Here is a 19,905-nt window from a genome sequence, read left to right as displayed (position 1 = left end):
TTACGGTGCGATTTGTAGACCCGTTCACGACCAGTAGTGTCTTTCTGGAATTTAAGGCAGGCCGCACGAAGGACACACAATCGCGATCCGGTAGACGAAAAATCATTCGATTTGTGTATCTCCGACTACGTGTCAGACGACTGATACTTCGAGATTTTCATCGGAGAAAATAGAGAGAGAGAGAGAGAGAAGTTAATGACAATTATACAACATGAGATTGTGTATATATGTGAGATTGTATATAAGATTAAAAGTTGAAATTTTGTATCAAATTATAATATCAAAAATTAAATGTATGTTTAACTGACTTTTATCTGGATAAAAACAATTTAATTAATAATATCTAATTATTATTTAAAAAGTTGAAAATTAAAGACCGATAACATACGACGTCCATCACTCCTTTATTTCAAAAGTAATACAACTTAAAAGATTAGATTCCATTTTCAGAATTCAAATCCCATTCAAAGTTCTTTGAATGGAATTCTATAAGGTTTGTTCCATCTTTGGATAAATTATGTAGTGATCTATTGGATAAACAAGAGTAAAAGAATAAGAACGTAAGAGAGTAAGACAGTTGAAGTTGACCGAAAGGTGGAGCAAACCCAGCCCAAGGACCATTATACACAAAATGACATAAATTGCATGAACACTGCATAAGGCCGTTAGACCAATGAACATCTTGTGTAAATCGATATGGCGTTTTTACGTCGGATACTCATTGGTCCAGCGTCTTTATGGTGCATCTTTTGTCATTTTGTGTATGATGGCCCTTATTTTCTCGAAAAAGAAGAAAAATTATTTTTCTACTTAACAGAAAATTAACTAATTAAATAATATCGACCAAAAAAATATATTCATTAATATGATGAAATTTTTCGTTTTACGATTCTTACAAAAAAATCACTCTTTTTGATTATGTATTTAATGATTTTTTTAACCATCTTTTCGAGTTGTTACTATTTTGATGATTTTTTATAAAGGTAAGCAAGTTCATTTTTTTATAACCGATAGGCGATGTTAATTTATTCATAATAATTCGAAAATTATATTTGTTGAGTCGTGATTTAATTTGAAGTAAGAAAACGATATGTTCTCAAGAAAAAGAAAAAGTGATTTTAATTTTATTTATGAAATCTACAGTTGGAACAATATTTGATACTAAAATCTTTTACGTAACACTTGAACCATCATAAAAATAAAATTGTTACAAATAATATCAAGTGCAGTATGTGTTCGTTTGAATTCTAGACCTTCATATCTTGCGAATGCGTTCACATGGGTTAGAAAATATTACATATGAATTTATGTATGTAAAATTCATATTTTTAAGTATATGTATTATCATTTTTTTCACATTTGTTTAATCGCCATTCCAAACCCACATTACATATTTCGAACTGTAATATTGTGTTGTATAATTGTAAGATATATATATATATATATATATATATATATATATATATATAATGTGTGTATAATCTTATCAAATTGCTTAGTTAATGTTAACAACTGTTAACAGTGCGTCTCTCATTAGGTACTTCTTGTAGATCGAATATGTAGTTAATAAAGGCCAGTAATGTACCAGCAGTTATAAGAAATCGTTTTATCCCGAAGATGTTTATTGTATTTATTTCAATATTTTAGTCAAATGCGTATCTGTAATATACATGTCGTATACATCGTTAAACAGCGTTGGGGATAATCTGTAAATAAATGATCGGCATATTTTGTGGGAACGGGACCGGGGCCAGTAAGTACTTATTTGTATTATACTGATGTAGAGAGAGGTATTATACAATAAAACAATTATTTTTTTATCATTTTGTAAGATATATAATCCGTTTTTAAATAAAACATGTGTCCATTCCTTTAATTTAAGCAATAAACATTTTTTCTGTAAAATTGGCGAATACTTACAACTATATTCTACAATTACAGGTACTATCTAACAGAAAAAGTGTAATAAAACATTCCGATTTTTAAGTAATGTTAAATAATAATTTTTGATTAGTAAATATATCTATTTGTACGGTCAAACATTACTGATATTATTGCAAAATAAAATTATCGTATAATATTATCAAGCGTAATAAAGAAAATGACATAATTATGTCATTATAACATATACAGAAGTATATTTTTGAAAAATGTTAGTAATATTGAATCAAAAGAGTAATAACAATTTTTTAATACTGTTTAACTTCATAAAAGAAATATATCATTACTTTGTTAAAATATTAAATAAAATCTTGCCCTAAGATCTTATATTCCAATGATATATACGCGAATTCACGGTAAAAAAACCACAAGAATATGTTGTTGGCTAGACCAAACTTAACCGTTAACTGTTTAACGTGATAATATCAGACGACAGGTGGCCGTATTTAGTCGTAACTTCGATATGAATATTCAAATAGTACGTGTGCCAAGAATATTTAAACGATTTCACAAATGTTTCTCATTGCCTATACGTGTTTTTGCAATGTTCTATTTGGCGAATATACAAGTCCTCTATTACATATAGTTCCGCAAAAGTAGTACGTTTGTACTTTCTTTTATCGAATATTTCTTCTATAAGGATAAAATCATAGAATTGTACCTATGATTTTTTGATAATCAAGTGTCGAAGTCGAATGAGTATCACGTAAGTACCGAAATGATAAATTTGATATTTAATCGAGAGATACAAAAATGTAAGTACATATATGTATCTGGTATAAGTAAAGCACAATCATGAAGATACCAAGGTAAAAAATAATCAGTCTTTGCTTATGCCGCTGCTTGTACATATATATATATATATATATATATATATATATATATATGATTATAAGAGTACAATTTGTGTGATAAATTATCGATATGATTACTTTTCGATGTATAATGTAAAATAATTTCCGCAAGCGGAGGATAAATTACTATTACGCAAATATTTATTATGAGAAAAGCGATGTATATGCAAATGATAGTTTATCACGGCAATTCATTTAATGATTAGATTTCGGTGCTGGATGACTTGGAGTAAAAACCTCATAGTCGATTACCGAGAAATGATAATCTCCCATAAGCAATTGATTAGATGCGTGGTCTCCATCGTAACTATGCGGAAGATTGCTGTAGCTTTCCTTGTTAACATTGCAGTTGCTTGCTATAAGTAGATCAGCCCCGGCACCAAAAATCGGCCCTATGCTGTACAATAGATTACATTAAATCAAATTATTTGAAGCACATAATAGCGATGATCTGTAAAAATCACGATGATTCTTACTCCGGATGATAGCAGATAGCAAATGATTTCTTCACGATGTCGAACTTAGTCGGTGGTACATCTTGATTATTCGTTAACGTGAAAAGAAAACTCTTTTCGGAAGCAATGTATTGCGCTTTCGAGTTAGTTTTACCCCATGGAACGTCGCTGAATCCTCCGCATATTTCACCACGCACTCCCTGAGACATAATAGGATGTATTTTGTAACTATTACAAAAAAATCTGAATATTTATGAATGAATATTTATACTTACCAGCACTATCACATATGTTGGACAAACATTATCACAATGCCGATGAAAAGACGCTGCTGAGTAACCATGAGTAGATGCTCTGAAAGCAATGGAATTGTAACGATATAATGCAAGATGTATGCATGCTATACATGCAAAGAATAAATAAAGTAATATAAACTATAATACAACTATAATTAAATAAGATAATATTGTAGGATTAAAAATACTCAGCATTAAAGACAAATGGAATAAGATCAACATTTTATTAATTAAATAAATAGAGATAGTATATATTTCTTAAGTATCATTTTTCCTGTATCTTCTGTATTATTACACTGCCTGTTTCACATATTTCTTCAAAAGCATTAACATTTTCTGTATAATTTCTACAATTATATAATTATGATGAAAATTGGTACAAGTTGTGTATGTATAAAGCATTGGAAGGAAAATTATCAACGCGTTGAAATATTCAAAAGATAGAAATAAATTTGTAATATTGCTATCGATTATATTATCTGATGTGTTTTACTTCTAAAACATTTTCTACTCAACATATTCTTAAAACCTACCGATAAACTAATCGCCACCCCTGTTTTGACACGCCGTACCACTGATTCAGAACCCGCTGGAAACCGACCTTGTCTCTGGACAGAATCTGCGAGCCCGGGAAGAGAAACGGGCTCACTCGTGGCTGCAGTCGTTTGTCAGAGCAAACCTCCGAGTATTTGTTCGGCAGAGCTGCATACCTATACCTAAAGCGAAACGTCGAGATCGAAGGCGATACCGCCAAACGGTGAGTGCCGTCCCGTTAGATCGTACCTTAGAAATTTCGAGCCGCTCGATCGATCGGGATTGAAAAATTCGTACCTCTCCAACGACATCTCTATCGGTACTGCACCGGTCGGCTCTACCTCCTCCGCAAACACCTGGCTATCGATCAACAGCAATCGTACGTGATTTATTACACCCGACAAATGCTGGCACACTCTCATGCGCTCTTCTTCAGTCCAGTGCTGTGTAGGCTGCGTAACTCCTGCCTAAAAGTATTTAATAAAATTAATAGTTTACAATCGAGAAAGTTTTCCTTACTTTTAATAAACAAATTCGGAGCACTTTAAATGAGATAAAATGGAATTTTTTAAAAAGTGAACCTGATATTTGGCCCAATTTAGAACCGCCCGCCATACATCTTCTTCTTCCAAACCCAGATAATCTGACGAGATCAATTTCACTAAAGCGTCCTTTGGAAGATTGCAAAAAGCCGTTGTCTTCACTGTATCCATAGCATTCTCGCCGATGAAAGCAAAACATTTTTCGATAAAGGATGAGCAAGCAGTTTTCCCACCTGAAACATAAGGATGAGAATAGAAAATAAAGTTAATAAAAAACAATTTTATAATCTAAAACTTCTCCTACTAAATATATTACTTAAAATTAAATAAAAGTTGACTGATTAAATTTAATTGACCTGCCTTTTAAAAATAAAATCACTAAAATATTATCAAAATATAAAATAATAAAATTACTAAAAAAATATTAAACTTTAATTCTATTGCCTTAATTTATAGTTGTAGTAGTATGAATGTATATCAAAATAAATGTAAAATTTTCAGTATAAATTAAATAAAAACTAATTTTTGGAATCGCTGTGGATAAATTTCAATGAATACAGAAATTTTTCTTTAAAAATGTTTTAAAGAATTTAAAAATATTTTTACATACATACAGATTAAAAAATTATTCTCAATAAGAATAATAAATAATATAAGTATTAGACTCATTTTTTATATACTGTTTTGTAAGATATATTTTATTGTAATTCCTAAATAAACGATAGTTATTAAATTACATTATTTGATAAACATACATTTAAATAATTATATCACATTACCTCTGTACTTTTCTATAGAGATCATTTTTTAAATCAATGTCTGTAGATGTTATAGGTAAAAATAAAGAAAATGTTTTAGAATATGGAACTATTTTAATAATTGTTAATATACATTTTAGTCATCTTGTTTATCTTTTTATACACGTTTGAAGTGAATCACAAAAATTCTGCTTTACGATGAACGACATATATATTCTAAGACAGCACACACAATATATGATTACATATACCTAAAACTTATATTTGAGTGGGTAAGATAAATTAAATAATGAAGTGTGCATTAATTCATATAAAACACTGAATGACCCTTTTCTCACAATAGAATTTAATCATATATCGCATTTGTTCAGACTTAAACTCAAATAATGAAAACTTGTGTCTATCCAGGTAACAAATACAAATTGATCGATTCACCCGATACATTTCTTTTCGCACGCGCAAAGAGTTATCGCATTTAAATAGTCTCCCTGAGAGTTCCTCTCGTATAGTCCAAAAAAGACCCCGAATCGGAGCCGGCCTTACCCGGCGCCCGCCAAAAATCGACGCCGGGTCGAGGTTATGTCCCTCCTTAGTTCGTTGTGGGATTGGTATTTTGTATCAGAGTGATATTATCGCCTTTTAGCATAATACGTCCAAGCGGCTTCCTGTTCTTCGTCTTCTGATGATACTCCTCGGCATCGTCCAGTACCAGGTTCATGTACTCGTCAAAGCCGACGATGTGTCCTTCGATCCGCAGGTTAACGTTCTCGAACAACCAGACTTGCACGCGTGAGCGATTTTGCAGATAGCGAAATATCAAATTGATGGGTTGTACCATCACCTTCTGAACTTTTTGCGGCCCCTTGTACGACATTTTTGCGTCGGTATTTAAAAACTGGGTGATAAACGAGCGATATACCCTGCAAGCGTGCTCCGAAGGCGAAATGCTTCGTAACCGTGAAAGCCGACAGTCGAAAATTAAAGAATGTAATGTAACTATTATGGCGTTGTTGGCGTCGTCAAAATGATACCAACGTAACAATGATGCCAACGTAACAGTGCTGCGCGAAACTAGTCACTAGTTTTCGGTTTCATAGGTTTCATAGAAATCTCATTGATAGCAAAAAAAAGTTCATTTCTCTAATAAATAATTACGATAAAGTATAATTACTCTCTTTGATTGTTTTTTTCTGACATTTACAAAAATATATTATCTTCAATATTATTTCGATGTTCATTAATTATTATTGCGATTTATTTTGATCATCGAGAATTGCAAATCACTATGTAACGGTAATGCATCTGAGTTTATATAATATTTATTTACGAAATATTAATTAAAAGTCTAACAACAGCACACATAAATTAATTTAAGCGAAATTTATCGATTGTAGATGTTTGATTATTCTCTGTGAGATCTTCTATTATCTACAGTCATCTCGGCGTGTCTAATATTATTCAAATTTAGTGACTTGCGTTCTCGTCAGATAGCGCCACGTAATATCGAAATGTTCGTATTTCACCTTTTTTTTTTTTTACAAAAAATTGTTAATTTTCAAGCATAGACTATGTTTACACGGCCACCATTTTTTCCATGTAATCTTGGTTCAACTTACTTTCTTTTTCTAGTACTAAAATTAGAAAAAGATGAAGAATAAGTTGAACCTTTGTTTGTATTCTCCAGATTTGAATGCCGAACTTGGCGCGCGCGCTCACTCGACCGCCATGACAGTTTCGTCGATGTGTTTGGTTCGGAGACGGAGTACGAACGCTTCGCATCGGAGAATCGCGAATTTATGCTATTAAAAGTGGATAACGAGCGTAAATTTTCATTGGAAGTAGTGATTAAAACAACGTACAATTGCGGAAGCATATCAGTTATCGTGGGTCTTTGCGATCAACGCCATTTCGCCATAGTTGTATATTCGGCAGTACATCGCGACTTGACACTGTTATAGTTCCGGTGAGTGAATTCCGATACGATTAATACATACGAAGATATCTAATTCTTTCGTTGAAAAAAGTCGAATATAGTTAAATTGATTGATCGAGATCGATCGAGAAAATAATACAAAAAACGTTAACAATAAAATAACATAAAAAATTGATACGCTTTATACATTAGATATTAATTATTATAAATATAAAAAATTAAAATTATAATCATTTTGCACATATTTATTATGTTTAATAGGAAAACTAAATATAGTACATGATGTTGATAAGTGATGTTAATGTCGTGTGAAAGATTCGTTAAACGAACTCCATGCGACCGTAGTAATATTTAGTTAAATGTACAATAAATTCTCCACATAACATCATTTTCCTCATATTATACGCATAATGTAGTTAAAACATTTATTCTGTATGTATAGTGGTAAACAGTAGAGGCAATCACTCGCTCTATGCTTTGTTTGCAATTAGTTGTTCACTATTAATTGTTTTACAGATTAGAAGCGTTTAGATTAACAGCATAATTTATAATATTGTTACACTGTAATTGCATTAAATGTAGTAGTGAGATATCATATTCTCTATTGTACATGCATGAGTTAATTAAAATGCACGGTGTAATAGAGCTTAATGCACAATTGCAAAACATAGGCAATAGGAACAGGGAATAACAGATTTCAACGTATGGGAAATGGAGAAATTGTGTATTATGATACACACAATTTCTAATAGGTTGGAATCTATTATTCCCTGTTCCTATTGCCCATAATTTTCAGTTATGTCGCAGGCTTAATTAGCAGTAATCGTGATTATTTTCTGCATTATCCGCGATCAGTTCTTTCATTATAGATTGATAAAATTAATTGTGTCTATAATAATGTTTGCTATAATAATATCGCGTATTTTTTACATAATTATTTATAAAGGTCTAAAATTCCGTTTTTTTAAATATTTAATAAATTTTATATGTACAATAAATTCTGTTGTTTCAAAGTATTTTTTGGTTTGAAATATACACGATATTATAAATAATTACAAATATTTCCTAAAATCGCTAGTTAATACATTATTGTGATTTTGTTTTATACTTTAATTAATTATTTTGATATTTTTTAATTTTACGATATGTATATTTCGATATTTTGTACGAAATATGTATATTTTTACAAAATTTAAATTTTAAATAAATAATATTTTTGAATTTTCGTAATAATTTTATATTTGGTTTAATAAATATAATAACGCATAATATGTAGTATACAGAAAAACAATTTTTTAATACATTGTATTTTATAATTTAATTTGAATTATAATGATGTGCATATTAAATTTATACAATATTTCGTATGATTAAATTGTGTGGATAGTGTAGATTTGTATTATGTTGCTAAAAATGTACAGGGTGTTAAAAAAACCATTCAGTATTTTTATGGTAGATGGTGCACACCATGCTGAGTAAAAGAACCTTAGTATTTTTGCAAAAAACATTGAAGTGTTATTGCTGTGTACTATCTACCATAAAAATGCTGAATGGTTTATCTTTAAATACCCTGTATAATAGCTAGCAAAACATGACAGTCGGCAAGAGGATATTTTTTATTTATTGAATGAGTAAAATTATGTATATTACATATTTTCTTCACATGTATGCACTATAATAGTGCAGTTAGAAAATAGAAAAGCATAGATATTATCTTATCGCGTATACAAAATATAAATATACTTTGGATAAATACCTGGAACTCGTTCTTGGGCCTCCAAAGCAGCGGTTAAAAGTGCACACGCGTTTCCAGGGCTTAAAGTAACAGACACGTGTTCCTCACAACTTCTCCAAAGTTCTTCTATACCAAGTTCTTGAGCCAGACCCAACATTTCGAAAATCCCGCTATCTTGTAGTATTATCTGCAATCAGTTAGAAGCTTCGTGATTATCACTTATTTTTATTTTGTACAGAACAGACTCATAAAACTTTGTCACATCTTATAATTTAAAACTTTAAAATATACATATATATATTGTATATTTGACTCATATATGTATATTCCATGTATGTATGTATATATAATAATTGGAAAATAATAACGATATTTTAAAAGATATTATAAAGTCTAATTAAAAAAAAGGATTTAAAAAATTATCATGGAACGTATTAAAAATTATACTTTAAAATATTTTATAATTTTTATACATATAAATATAAGAAATCGTTATAAAGTATCATAATAAGTATTTTTGGAAGAAAATATTTTTAATGCAGAATACGCTATATTTATAAATGGCATAACATAATTGTTTAAATATTTATCGCAATTTCTAAAATTGCTTTTTCTACCACTTTTTTAATAAAAATAAAACTTCAAAAGAAAGAATTTCGAGGACACACTGTGTTAAAAAAGTATCGAATAGAACCAATATTGCAGAATTATATATCTAATAATGCTGACTTAGTTTGAAAAAGCTATTAAATTGCATAACTGCTACCTACCATACCCGTGTAGATGTAACGAATAAACTGGCGAAACGTTTCTGGATGCGCGTGCGGCATTCGTACCGGTGTCGGATTACCTGCTGTGCCGAGCCTTTTGGTTGCCGTGAAATTCTTGCATCTGTGAAATAATTTTTGACAACGTGTCTGAAACGACGTATCGCCTTGAATTTCGAATAATCTATTTTACCGTATTTTCTTAGAACAAACGAACGCATTTGTTCGTCACTGTTATTACTTTTCACGAGACGCGACGTTTCGCGTAACAAAAGAGCTTAATTGACTTCGTCATGAAACTGTCGAGACATATGAAATTGAAGTACAGCGCGATAGAAATGTGCTTTTCCCCTATCCTTAGAAATTAATGACAACCTTCAGAAACACCCTCATATCCCTCTATTATGGTTAGGCTGGAAACAAGATAGTGGAGAATAGATCAAGAGAAATCCCCATGTCATTCATTAATTGTTCGATCTAAATCCTTTGAATAGCACGACAAATAGCACGAGAATACGTAATTTCTTGTACTATTAAAAGGATTATCTACTGTGTAATAAACGCGAAAATATACGTATGATATGATTATTATAAAATAGATCGCTAAACTTTTAGTATATCATATTTTGTTCATCAAAGGATTACATTTAATCAAAATGTCGAAAAAAACAAATTCATACTTGCATTTGTATAAAATTCTAATACAATAAGTCAAATTTATTATTCTAATCAATAATACCGTATAAAAAAACTAGGATACAATCGAAACGAGAATTGACATATAAGTATATAATTAAATAAAACTCGAATAAATGTCGTGCCTAGAAAAACACAATCTGACATCTTAATAGTATCCTACTTGATATGTCGAATTGAAATTGAATTTAAGTGGAGGGTTTTCTGGTAATGAGAAAGAATGAGGAGCGAAGTTACAAGTGCCAGTCGACAGACGAGCGTAAATTGATTCGTTTTTCAATCGGCTCAGACGACAAGTTTTGTTTTTATTACGCGTAGTCTTAACAGCGTTAATTAGTTTTGCCAGACAGTTCTCTGGAAGAAAAAGGAACCAATGATAATTTATGCTTTCAATATAACGACGCTTGGAAGTTAAATCCATTAATAGCCCTTGTATTATTCTCTTCGCCTGTTATCCTGTGAACACTCATCGCAAGTATTTTCCTTATAAAAGTTGCTTCCCTTTGCAGCAATTTTTCTTTCGACAAAAAGTGCTTTAGATTATCGACTCATATTGATTTCAGATTTTTTATCTTTTAATTTTTTATTTTACGAATTTATATTTATAATTTTATATTTTCCCATATAAAAAAATACAAGCTTGATTATTTTTTATAAAACATTAGATCATAGCTGATATATGCACATGATTTAATACATTGTAATATATTTATATACTATATAATTGATATCATTTTAATGTTAATATAAGAAAACTTGTTTACAGAATGCTGATTATATTATTATATATAACAATTAATATTACAAACTTTAGTCTCTGTAAAGTTAGCACCTCAACTTTAAAAATAGAAAAATTTTAATAACAGTACTGCTTGCACCCGCAATAGTTCTAGAGTTCCTGATAGGTTTCATCAATAGTACTATTGATTTAGGTCAAAAATTTAAAAAAATAAAAATATGCGGTGCTAACTTCGCGTGGCACCGCAAGATTTGAAAAAGCCGATTTTTATGACGGAATCTCACAGTACTCGAAGAGTACTACAGTTCCTGATCGATTATAACAATAGTACCGGCCATTAAATATTTTTAAATAAATTTTTAAGAAAAGAGCTCGCACCTCAACTTTCAAAAAAATTATTTTTTTTGCGCCATTTTGTAGTACTCGAAGAGTACTACAGTTCCTGATCGGTTTTAGTGACACTACCCATCTTTTTAATATGTTTAAACAATTTTTCGATCCGCGCGTTGGCACTGCACGTCAAGAGTAAAGTACCCCTAAACAGCCAGTACTAGCCGACTTTTCGACTTTTTCCGACAGTACTACAATAGTTCCGAATATATATTATAAATAAAATATTTAATTGCTATTAAAAAATATCTCAAGTAGCTTCATTTTTATGAAGACATTTTTTTCCTAGTATAGTATTCGACATTAATTTATTATTGATACATGTCGATTCGACTAATCATTTCTGGCTGGGTTTAACATATATCAGAATTCTAAAATGCCCAGCGATGCGTAAAGAACATCAGCGTTTTTCATCGAATCAAAAAGAACTGTGTCAAAAGGCACGTAGGCAGAATAGTCTTTGAAGTCTAGCGTGAACTGATGCTAGAGGAGCGCACAAAATATATGAAACGTCTAGGTCGCGTGAGAAAACCGGAGATAAAGTGGATGAAAAGCGCGAAAATATAGCCGAGCGCACCGGTCTCGGTTAAGCTGAGCGTTTTCGACGGACGTAGTAAAAGTTTTCGAGCTCTCAACGCGAGAAACACGAAAGTGTTGACGGTACATACAAAATCAGGGAAGGGTGAAATGATGTTTATCCAAATAAGTTTTGTAAACCATGGTTTTACACCAGAAAATATAACGTAGGAAAATATTCTTGTGTGAAGATAATAAAATATTACATTTTTTGACATTTAACAAATAAACTATTCTAAATAGATTAAAGATTGTTGCAATTTATGAAACACGTTTTCTATGTAATAGTAAATAAAATTGTAAATTACGTTTACTTTAGTTTGAATCACAATTATTGTAATACAATTCGCCATTAAGAGTGATTATAATTCTGTAACTTTTATAAATCTCTATATTCAAAAACAGTTAATTGTTTTTGAAATTGCAACTCATTATAAGAACTTTTGCTTAATATTATATAGTATTTTAAGCATCCTCTTTTTGCCTATATCTGCATTATCTGCGACTGTCTTAATTTCAACCGACTCTTCAGCTCCATTTACAATTGTAAATTGCTCTTCCCTCTAGAAATCCGTCCGAAACAATAAAACTTACTCAATGCGTACTGGTAAGAACGGGGAACGTTAATATTACGTGTGCTCTTAGAAAATTTGATTCCTACTTTTTCAGAATCGCTACTCATCCTGGACGGGCGAATCCTCAAGTACGCATCTCTTTATCACGATTTTCAATGCGAAAGAGCGTCGTAAAGAGTTTGAGCGCGCGGTAGCACGTATTGTTCATTCGTTTCGACCACGGACATCTGTCACTAGCACACGTAACTTAATTTTCCCAGATTCATGTTGGCGAGCAGCCGAATCTAGAAAGAGAGGAGAGAGGAAAAGAGAAAGGGGAGAGAGGGAGGGAAGGAGAGAGAGAGGCGGAAAGAGAGAGAGGATGAGAATAATACTAAAGGGTGGAGATGACGGTAGAGATGACAAAGGTCCCGCCGTTACTTTCCGCGCCTGATATTAAAGGGATTCGTGGAAATGTCATAATTGACTTTACAATTAGCGCCGCCTTGTCTCATGTGCCAACCCTTCGGACAAGTTCGCCTTCCTAAATATCAACCGAATTCTCCTTACGAATCTACATAAGAGAGAGAGAGAGAGAGAGAGAGAGAGAGGGGGGGGGGGGGGGGGGAGGGGGAGGGGGGATGAAGAGAAGGAGAGAGAAAGCTGAGGGATGAAAGTGACGTAGGGTTAAGGAAAAAGAGTGCTCTCCTCTGCTGTATAACTAATTAGAGCAGCCAATCGATCCGTTTCATCGTAACTGTCTTCGTAAACCGTAACAGACTTAATTAAAATTCATCGCTAGTATGAATTCTTGTGTTTCGCGCCATTCGCGGAAGTTCAATAAGTCACTGTTTCTTTCAATAATCATTCCTTCCTTTCTACTTCCTCTAATATTTCTTAGGAGTTGCGAATAACAAGCTGTGTTTGTTTTATCTCGTAAAAGAGAAATATGTTTACCGTATTTTTCAATGAAAACGAAATGGCTTTTCATCTCGCATTAATATCTCTATTTATAGTGTAACTGTAAACTAATAGTCCTTCTCGCTTACTGAAGATAGTGTTTTTTTTAAGTATTTCATTTCATGTTAAATTTAATTTCGCATGATACGTACATTGAATTCACATTGAATATTTTATATTCGTGGAAATATTTTCTTTATATTTAAAATTCGTACGCTTTAAAATCGCGGTGTTGATTCTCATATGACAATTAATTACGGGACAATTCCTTTTACGGTATTTAAACTCTCCGAGGAAATCTCGCTCGTAGTAATTCAGCCGATATAATAACAGCGGAATGCTACAATAAAAACTACTGACAATTAATCCAACACCCAGAGGATATCATACACTCCGCACTCATACTTCTTCATCTTTATCGAAATAATCGATATCCTGACTCAAATTACCAACGGTATCGAGAAATATCAGATATAAATGTTTGATATAATAAAACAATCATATCTCCACTTCTTAAAAAGTTCCATTTATCACATAATATATATTAATCGAGTTAAGGGGATTAATCGAGAGAGAGAGAGAGAGAGAGAGAGAGATTTTTTAATAAATTTCTCAAATTTATAACGTATTCAAGTTTCTCTGCGGTATTAAATATTACATTCGCTAATTACGTAACACTGTATATAGAAATATCACGAGATCTTATTTTCTTCAAATTAGAGGATAAAATTAATGTTTCATAAATAATGGCTCGTTAAGACTAACCTGGCTTGAAGTATTATTCTGTGGGCATAAACAGGGGTCTCGTCTCTCCCTAGTAGGAACACGATATCAGCCGAGTCTTTATCCTCCGAGAGTCGTGCCAGATCCTCCAGCAGTCTTGGTACACCAGCCAATCCCGCTTCACCAGACATCCCAGCAGCACCTGCCGCCGCCGCAACGGCAACAGCTCTAGTTCCCATTGTTCTCGTGCTTGTCCTTGTACGCAGACGATCGTTAATCAAAACTGAATTAAGTAATCGGTTTGAATAATTAACAAAACAAATCCTGCAGATTGCAAACTTGTCACTTGTATCATAAATATCGGTATTGTGTACAGATCCAACTTAATTCCTATATTATTAAAAGCACGGGGAATAATTACAATTTATTAAAAATTATAATTTATGTGTATCCTTTTAGAAGAAAATTTAATTATACTGTCTAAAGAATATTACGCAATTTGATGGGAAATTAAACGCGTATTTATAATTAATCTACAGTCTCTTTCTGAATCGGTCTCTAGTCGTAAAAACGTAAACGAGGAATGTATTTGCTCTAAAGGCTCTAGAGGGAGTACCCATTTATCATTTATTTCTTATCGCATCCCCGTTGTCAGGAAAATCTCGTAATGGAAGACAACGGTAGCAATTTGCGATAATCCGAAATTAATAGGACTGCGAGAGCAGCAAGAAGTTGACAGTTGCGCGCAACGGATGGCGACGCGTCCCGTCGAGGTTTTTTTTACGAGTCGGTTGCGCTGCGTCACGGACGCGGAAATTCGCGGACGTTGGAGAAAAAGCAAAACCGATTAAGGTACAATCGGTGCAAATTGCGCCATTAATATTTGATTTGTGCGAGCGCGTGCGTTCGTTGGTTCATCCCGTCAATCGCGACTCGTAGCTAGGAGTGATTTTGTGTTATTGCGGTGTGGAGTGATACCAATGGCGATCGGACCTCCTGATTCCCTTTTAATTAGTTGGGTTTTGTAGTTTTTGAACGCATCGGCCGACGATTGTACCACCAACATGAGAGCTCGCAATCAGCAACGATCATTACCCTTCCAGCGCGTTTCCCTGCACGCGTTGTATCGTATTCCGGGCATTGTGATTCAATTAAAATGTCATTGCCAGTGATGTTTTAACATTTGTCTCTAATAATGCCATAAAGAATTAATTGTTCAGATTGGCTCGAACAGAAGCTAGTAATTAATATAATCTGTCACAGCTGTGAAAGTATGTACTTTTCTGTTTTGAAACCATGAAATCTGGTAAATTAAGGTCGAATGAGAGTGCAGCGTTGTTTGTTGGTATCGCACAGTAATAAGAAGTGAATTTGTTCAAATTACTCCTTTATTTCATTGAAATAACAAAATTTAGAACGTTTCTTTTTGGAGTCATCTTTAGCTAATACAAATTTAAAATGCCTCCTTTGTTATTGTCTAACGAGTCACATCAGATTTACAGATTTGATGTTGAAATTTCTGTTAAATTTAATTGGTAATAATTAAAGTCCATTTGATCGTCAGGGAATAAAAAGTGAGTGACCTTACACAATACAAAGAAGATGTCCTAAAACAATAGATTGTTCACAACAATAATTAAGTTAAATCGCAAATTTACATTACTTTGGTACAACTATTCAATATAATATGCTCGCGCTTGAGTGTCTGATATTTAACTGTTTATTTTAAAATATTATACAAGGACTGTCAGTTGATAGTGTAAATATAAAGGGTACATACATAAGTCAATGATAAAAATAATTATTGTTAGGAAAAGTGTAATAAATGAATACAATTCAATAAATATAATTAAAATACGTGTATATAACTAAACTTTTAAAGCTGTTTTATGTAGTTAAGAATTTGTACATAATTATAGTGCAAATATTCAGTGTCAGAGCGCAAATTTAAACTATTCTCTTGCATGTGCATGTCTCTTTGCAAATTTTTAATATGATTTTTACTAGCTACTACAAACTTTAGCTTGTATTCATACAACATATTTGACATATTTTTGGCGTAAATGTTAAGTAATTTTTAATTATATTATTGAATAAATTTCTTTCATTATTCATTACCCTTCCAGCGCGTTTCCCTGCACGCGTTGTATCGTATTCCGGGCATTGTGATTCAATTAAAATGTCATTGCCAGTGATGTTTTAACATTTGTCTCTAATAATGCCATAAAGAATTAATTGTTCAGATTGGCTCGAACAGAAGCTAGTAATTAATATAATCTGTCACAGCTGTGAAAGTATGTACTTTTCTGTTTTGAAACCATGAAATCTGGTAAATTAAGGTCGAATGAGAGTGCAGCGTTGTTTGTTGGTATCGCACAGTAATAAGAAGTGAATTTGTTCAAATTACTCCTTTATTTCATTGAAATAACAAAATTTAGAACGTTTCTTTTTGGAGTCATCTTTAGCTAATACAAATTTAAAATGCCTCCTTTGTTATTGTCTAACGAGTCACATCAGATTTACAGATTTGATGTTGAAATTTCTGTTAAATTTAATTGGTAATAATTAAAGTCCATTTGATCGTCAGGGAATAAAAAGTGAGTGACCTTACACAATACAAAGAAGATGTCCTAAAACAATAGATTGTTCACAGCAATAATTAAGTTAAATCGCAAATTTACATTACTTTGGTACAACTATTCAATATAATATGCTCGCGCTTGAGTGTCTGATATTTAACTGTTTATTTTAAAATATTATACAAGGACTGTCAGTTGATAGTGTAAATATAAAGGGTACATACATAAGTCAATGATAAAAATAATTATTGTTAGGAAAAGTGTAATAAATGAATACAATTCAATAAATATAATTAAAATACGTGTATATAACTAAACTTTTAAAGCTGTTTTATGTAGTTAAGAATTTGTACATAATTATAGTGCAAATATTCAGTGTCAGAGCGCAAATTTAAACTATTCTCTTGCATGTGCATGTCTCTTTGCAAATTTTTAATATGATTTTTACTAGCTACTACAAACTTTAGCTTGTATTCATACAACATATTTGACATATTTTTGGCGTAAATGTTAAGTAATTTTTAATTATATTATTGAATAAATTTCTTTCATTATATATATATAAATTTGAATTTTCTAAAAGTAAAATATTCATTATTTTTCATTTAATTATGCAACCATTCGAGCAGGATATTTGTAGATTTCTTAGACTAGATTTTAGAATTTTTTCCGAACCTCTATCACCATGCGTGTATAGCAATAATATTTTTTATATTATTTATACATATATTTTATAATATATTTATAATAGGATCATAATAGGATTTCCATAAACTGATGCATCATTTTTTAAATATTTATCTGTCTGTATACATATTTGAGGAGAAAATTTTATCGTCTGCACGTCTGAAACCAAATTATTTCGAATAATAGGTGGTGAAACGCGTTCATAATCTTTCCATTTTTTGCTTCGTGAAGGATCTACTGGGAAAAGGTGTTCATTGTTATGAATGATTGGCGATAAAGCGTGTTCATCATATATGTTGATTCTTTGCTTTCTGAAAAAATCAAAAGCGAAAGACGTTGATCGTCTTTTAAATCTTTGTTTAGTGAAGAGTTTGATTGCAAAAAGTACTCATTAATGTCCACATTGTAAGAAAACGACGCTAAAAATATTTTTTCCTTTGGTAAATTATTATACGAATCTTTTCTTAGTATTTTGTAGTGGACTCATATCTTCTTGAGTAAAATTTAAATTGTCTTGTGTGTGTGTGTGTGTGTGTTTGTGTATGTGTGTGTAAAATTCATGTATAATGATTCATATTCTTTTAGGATTGATGTTATTGCGAATAGTTTCTCCTTACTTATTCTATTATAATTGTATTATTCAAGGAAGTATCAACATTTAAGTACTTTAACACCTAATTTACGTAAATTATATCTGTTACAAGTATAACAAATGTTGAAGATGTTGGTTTGTCCATGAATCAACAATTTTTCTGCAACTTTTTCTTTTGCCAAATTAAAGCAGTTTTTTTAAATCGGCTTTATTCTATGTATATATTGTTCTGTTAACTTAATCTTTCTTTAGCTGAATATTTTTTTAAAAAGAAAACTAATTGAGCAACAAATATTTTTCTTTGGCAATTTTGTTAGCAACAAATGAGCAAGAAATAAGAATATTATTTATATTCTAACTTATAAGACGTCTGATTGAAATACAAAAAGTGAAAGCAAAAGCACAGTAAAAGGCATAAACATACAGATATAATTGTCGTTGAAATAAGTACACTAAATAAAAACTTGTGTAAACAAAAACAAAGTATGATCGTTTATTAAATGATGAACAACCAAATAACGTGATCTTTAAACTTTTTAACGCTTGTCACAACTAATCGCGGCCCATGCATTAAAACCACTTTATCATATGTATCTAGCTATATCTCAAAATTCATTATAATCCGAAGACTTATGCTTAAATAGACTACAATATGTATAGTTTAGTCTACTTTTTTGATTCATGTCAATTATAAACGAGTTATTAAAAGTCATAATATTAAAAGTTATAAAATCAAGAAGCATTTCTTTTTAAGGCGATAATGTTGTTAAAGAAGATCCAAACAATCTATGTTACTCTTTAAATTTATAATCCCTGGGATTGTTTTTTAACGTAAATAATTGATTTTAGAAATTAATATTTCTATATAATGTAATTTTACGTCCGAAAGTGAAATGTCAAACTTGTAAGAAAATTTTTGTCTATGGTTAGTAATGACTGAATAGTGTATTTTTGTTAATGATTTTGTATACCAAAATCCTAATCTCTTTAACAATTTTAGTAATGAATGTTTAAACACTACGCTTCGTTTGGCTTTTCTTGACTCTTTTTCTATCACCTTTTTTATCGAAAAATACATTCATCACACGCCTTACGGAAACCTTATACGTTGACACATGATCAAAACATAAATAGAATCCGATTTCGAATCGAAGATTGCACATCACATTGCGGCACTATTATACAATTCGATAGTGATAACGTTATTGAGAAGATCTGGCGAAAATTCAACGCTACGGGCGAGCAATCGATGCATCAATTGAGTGACGCTTACCTTTGCGCACCGGATCAGTGAGTCGCTTGTCAGGAGCACGAAAGGAACTAGATGATTCTTAGCAGATCACATAGAGGAGGCCAATAATCGAACTTTGCACTGCATATCTTTTCTTTCGACTGTCGTTTTGAAATGTTTCCACTTCCGGTTACTTTCGAGTTTTCGTTTTTTCGGGAAAAATCGTCGCGACGAAAGGAAATCTTCAGGAAAACATTTTTACTTTTCAAGACGAGTTCATTTTATAAGCGCTGGACCAGGTCCTCACGCTCGACTATGCTGCCTCTCAAGCAATCTCACAGGCCGGTCTCTCTTTTCTGTCTT

At 31.6% G+C, this 19,905-nt stretch overlaps 1 protein-coding gene across 1 annotated transcript; it reads right to left on the bottom strand.

Annotated features, from left to right (window-relative positions):
- Window positions 1–2,990: 2,990 nt before the first annotated feature.
- Window positions 2,991–19,612, bottom strand: LOC108775445 (serine-enriched protein). The gene is made up of 10 exons (XM_018541819.1): window positions 19,585–19,612; window positions 14,496–14,708; window positions 9,819–9,939; window positions 9,070–9,235; window positions 4,662–4,855; window positions 4,378–4,547; window positions 4,080–4,262; window positions 3,526–3,604; window positions 3,272–3,450; window positions 2,991–3,192 (listed from the first exon to the last, which is right to left on the bottom strand). The coding sequence occupies exons 2-10, from the start codon at window positions 14,690–14,692 to the stop codon at window positions 2,991–2,993; spliced, it is 1,491 nt and encodes a 496-aa protein (XP_018397321.1). The 5' UTR covers window positions 14,693–14,708; window positions 19,585–19,612.
- Between the last annotated feature and the right edge of the window lie 293 nt (window positions 19,613–19,905).

This window comes from Cyphomyrmex costatus, unplaced genomic scaffold, assembly GCF_001594065.2.
Source record: "Cyphomyrmex costatus isolate MS0001 unplaced genomic scaffold, Ccosl1.0 scaffold30, whole genome shotgun sequence".
NCBI lineage: Eukaryota > Metazoa > Arthropoda > Insecta > Hymenoptera > Formicidae > Cyphomyrmex > Cyphomyrmex costatus.
The sequence above is the reverse complement of the archived record's forward strand: the minus strand, read 5'-3'. Positions and strand labels throughout refer to the sequence as shown.

Coding starts and splice junctions, on each gene's coding strand:
- LOC108775445 (XM_018541819.1), bottom strand. CDS start 14,692: ATGGGAACTAGAGCTGTTGCCGTTGCGGCGGCGGCAGGTGCTGCTGGG. Junction 9,236..9,818: donor GTTACATCTACACGGGTATG/GTAGGTAGCAGT, acceptor AACTGATTGCAG/ATAATACTACAAGATAGCGG. Junction 4,548..4,661: donor TAAATTGGGCCAAATATCAG/GTTCACTTTTTA, acceptor AAATACTTTTAG/GCAGGAGTTACGCAGCCTAC.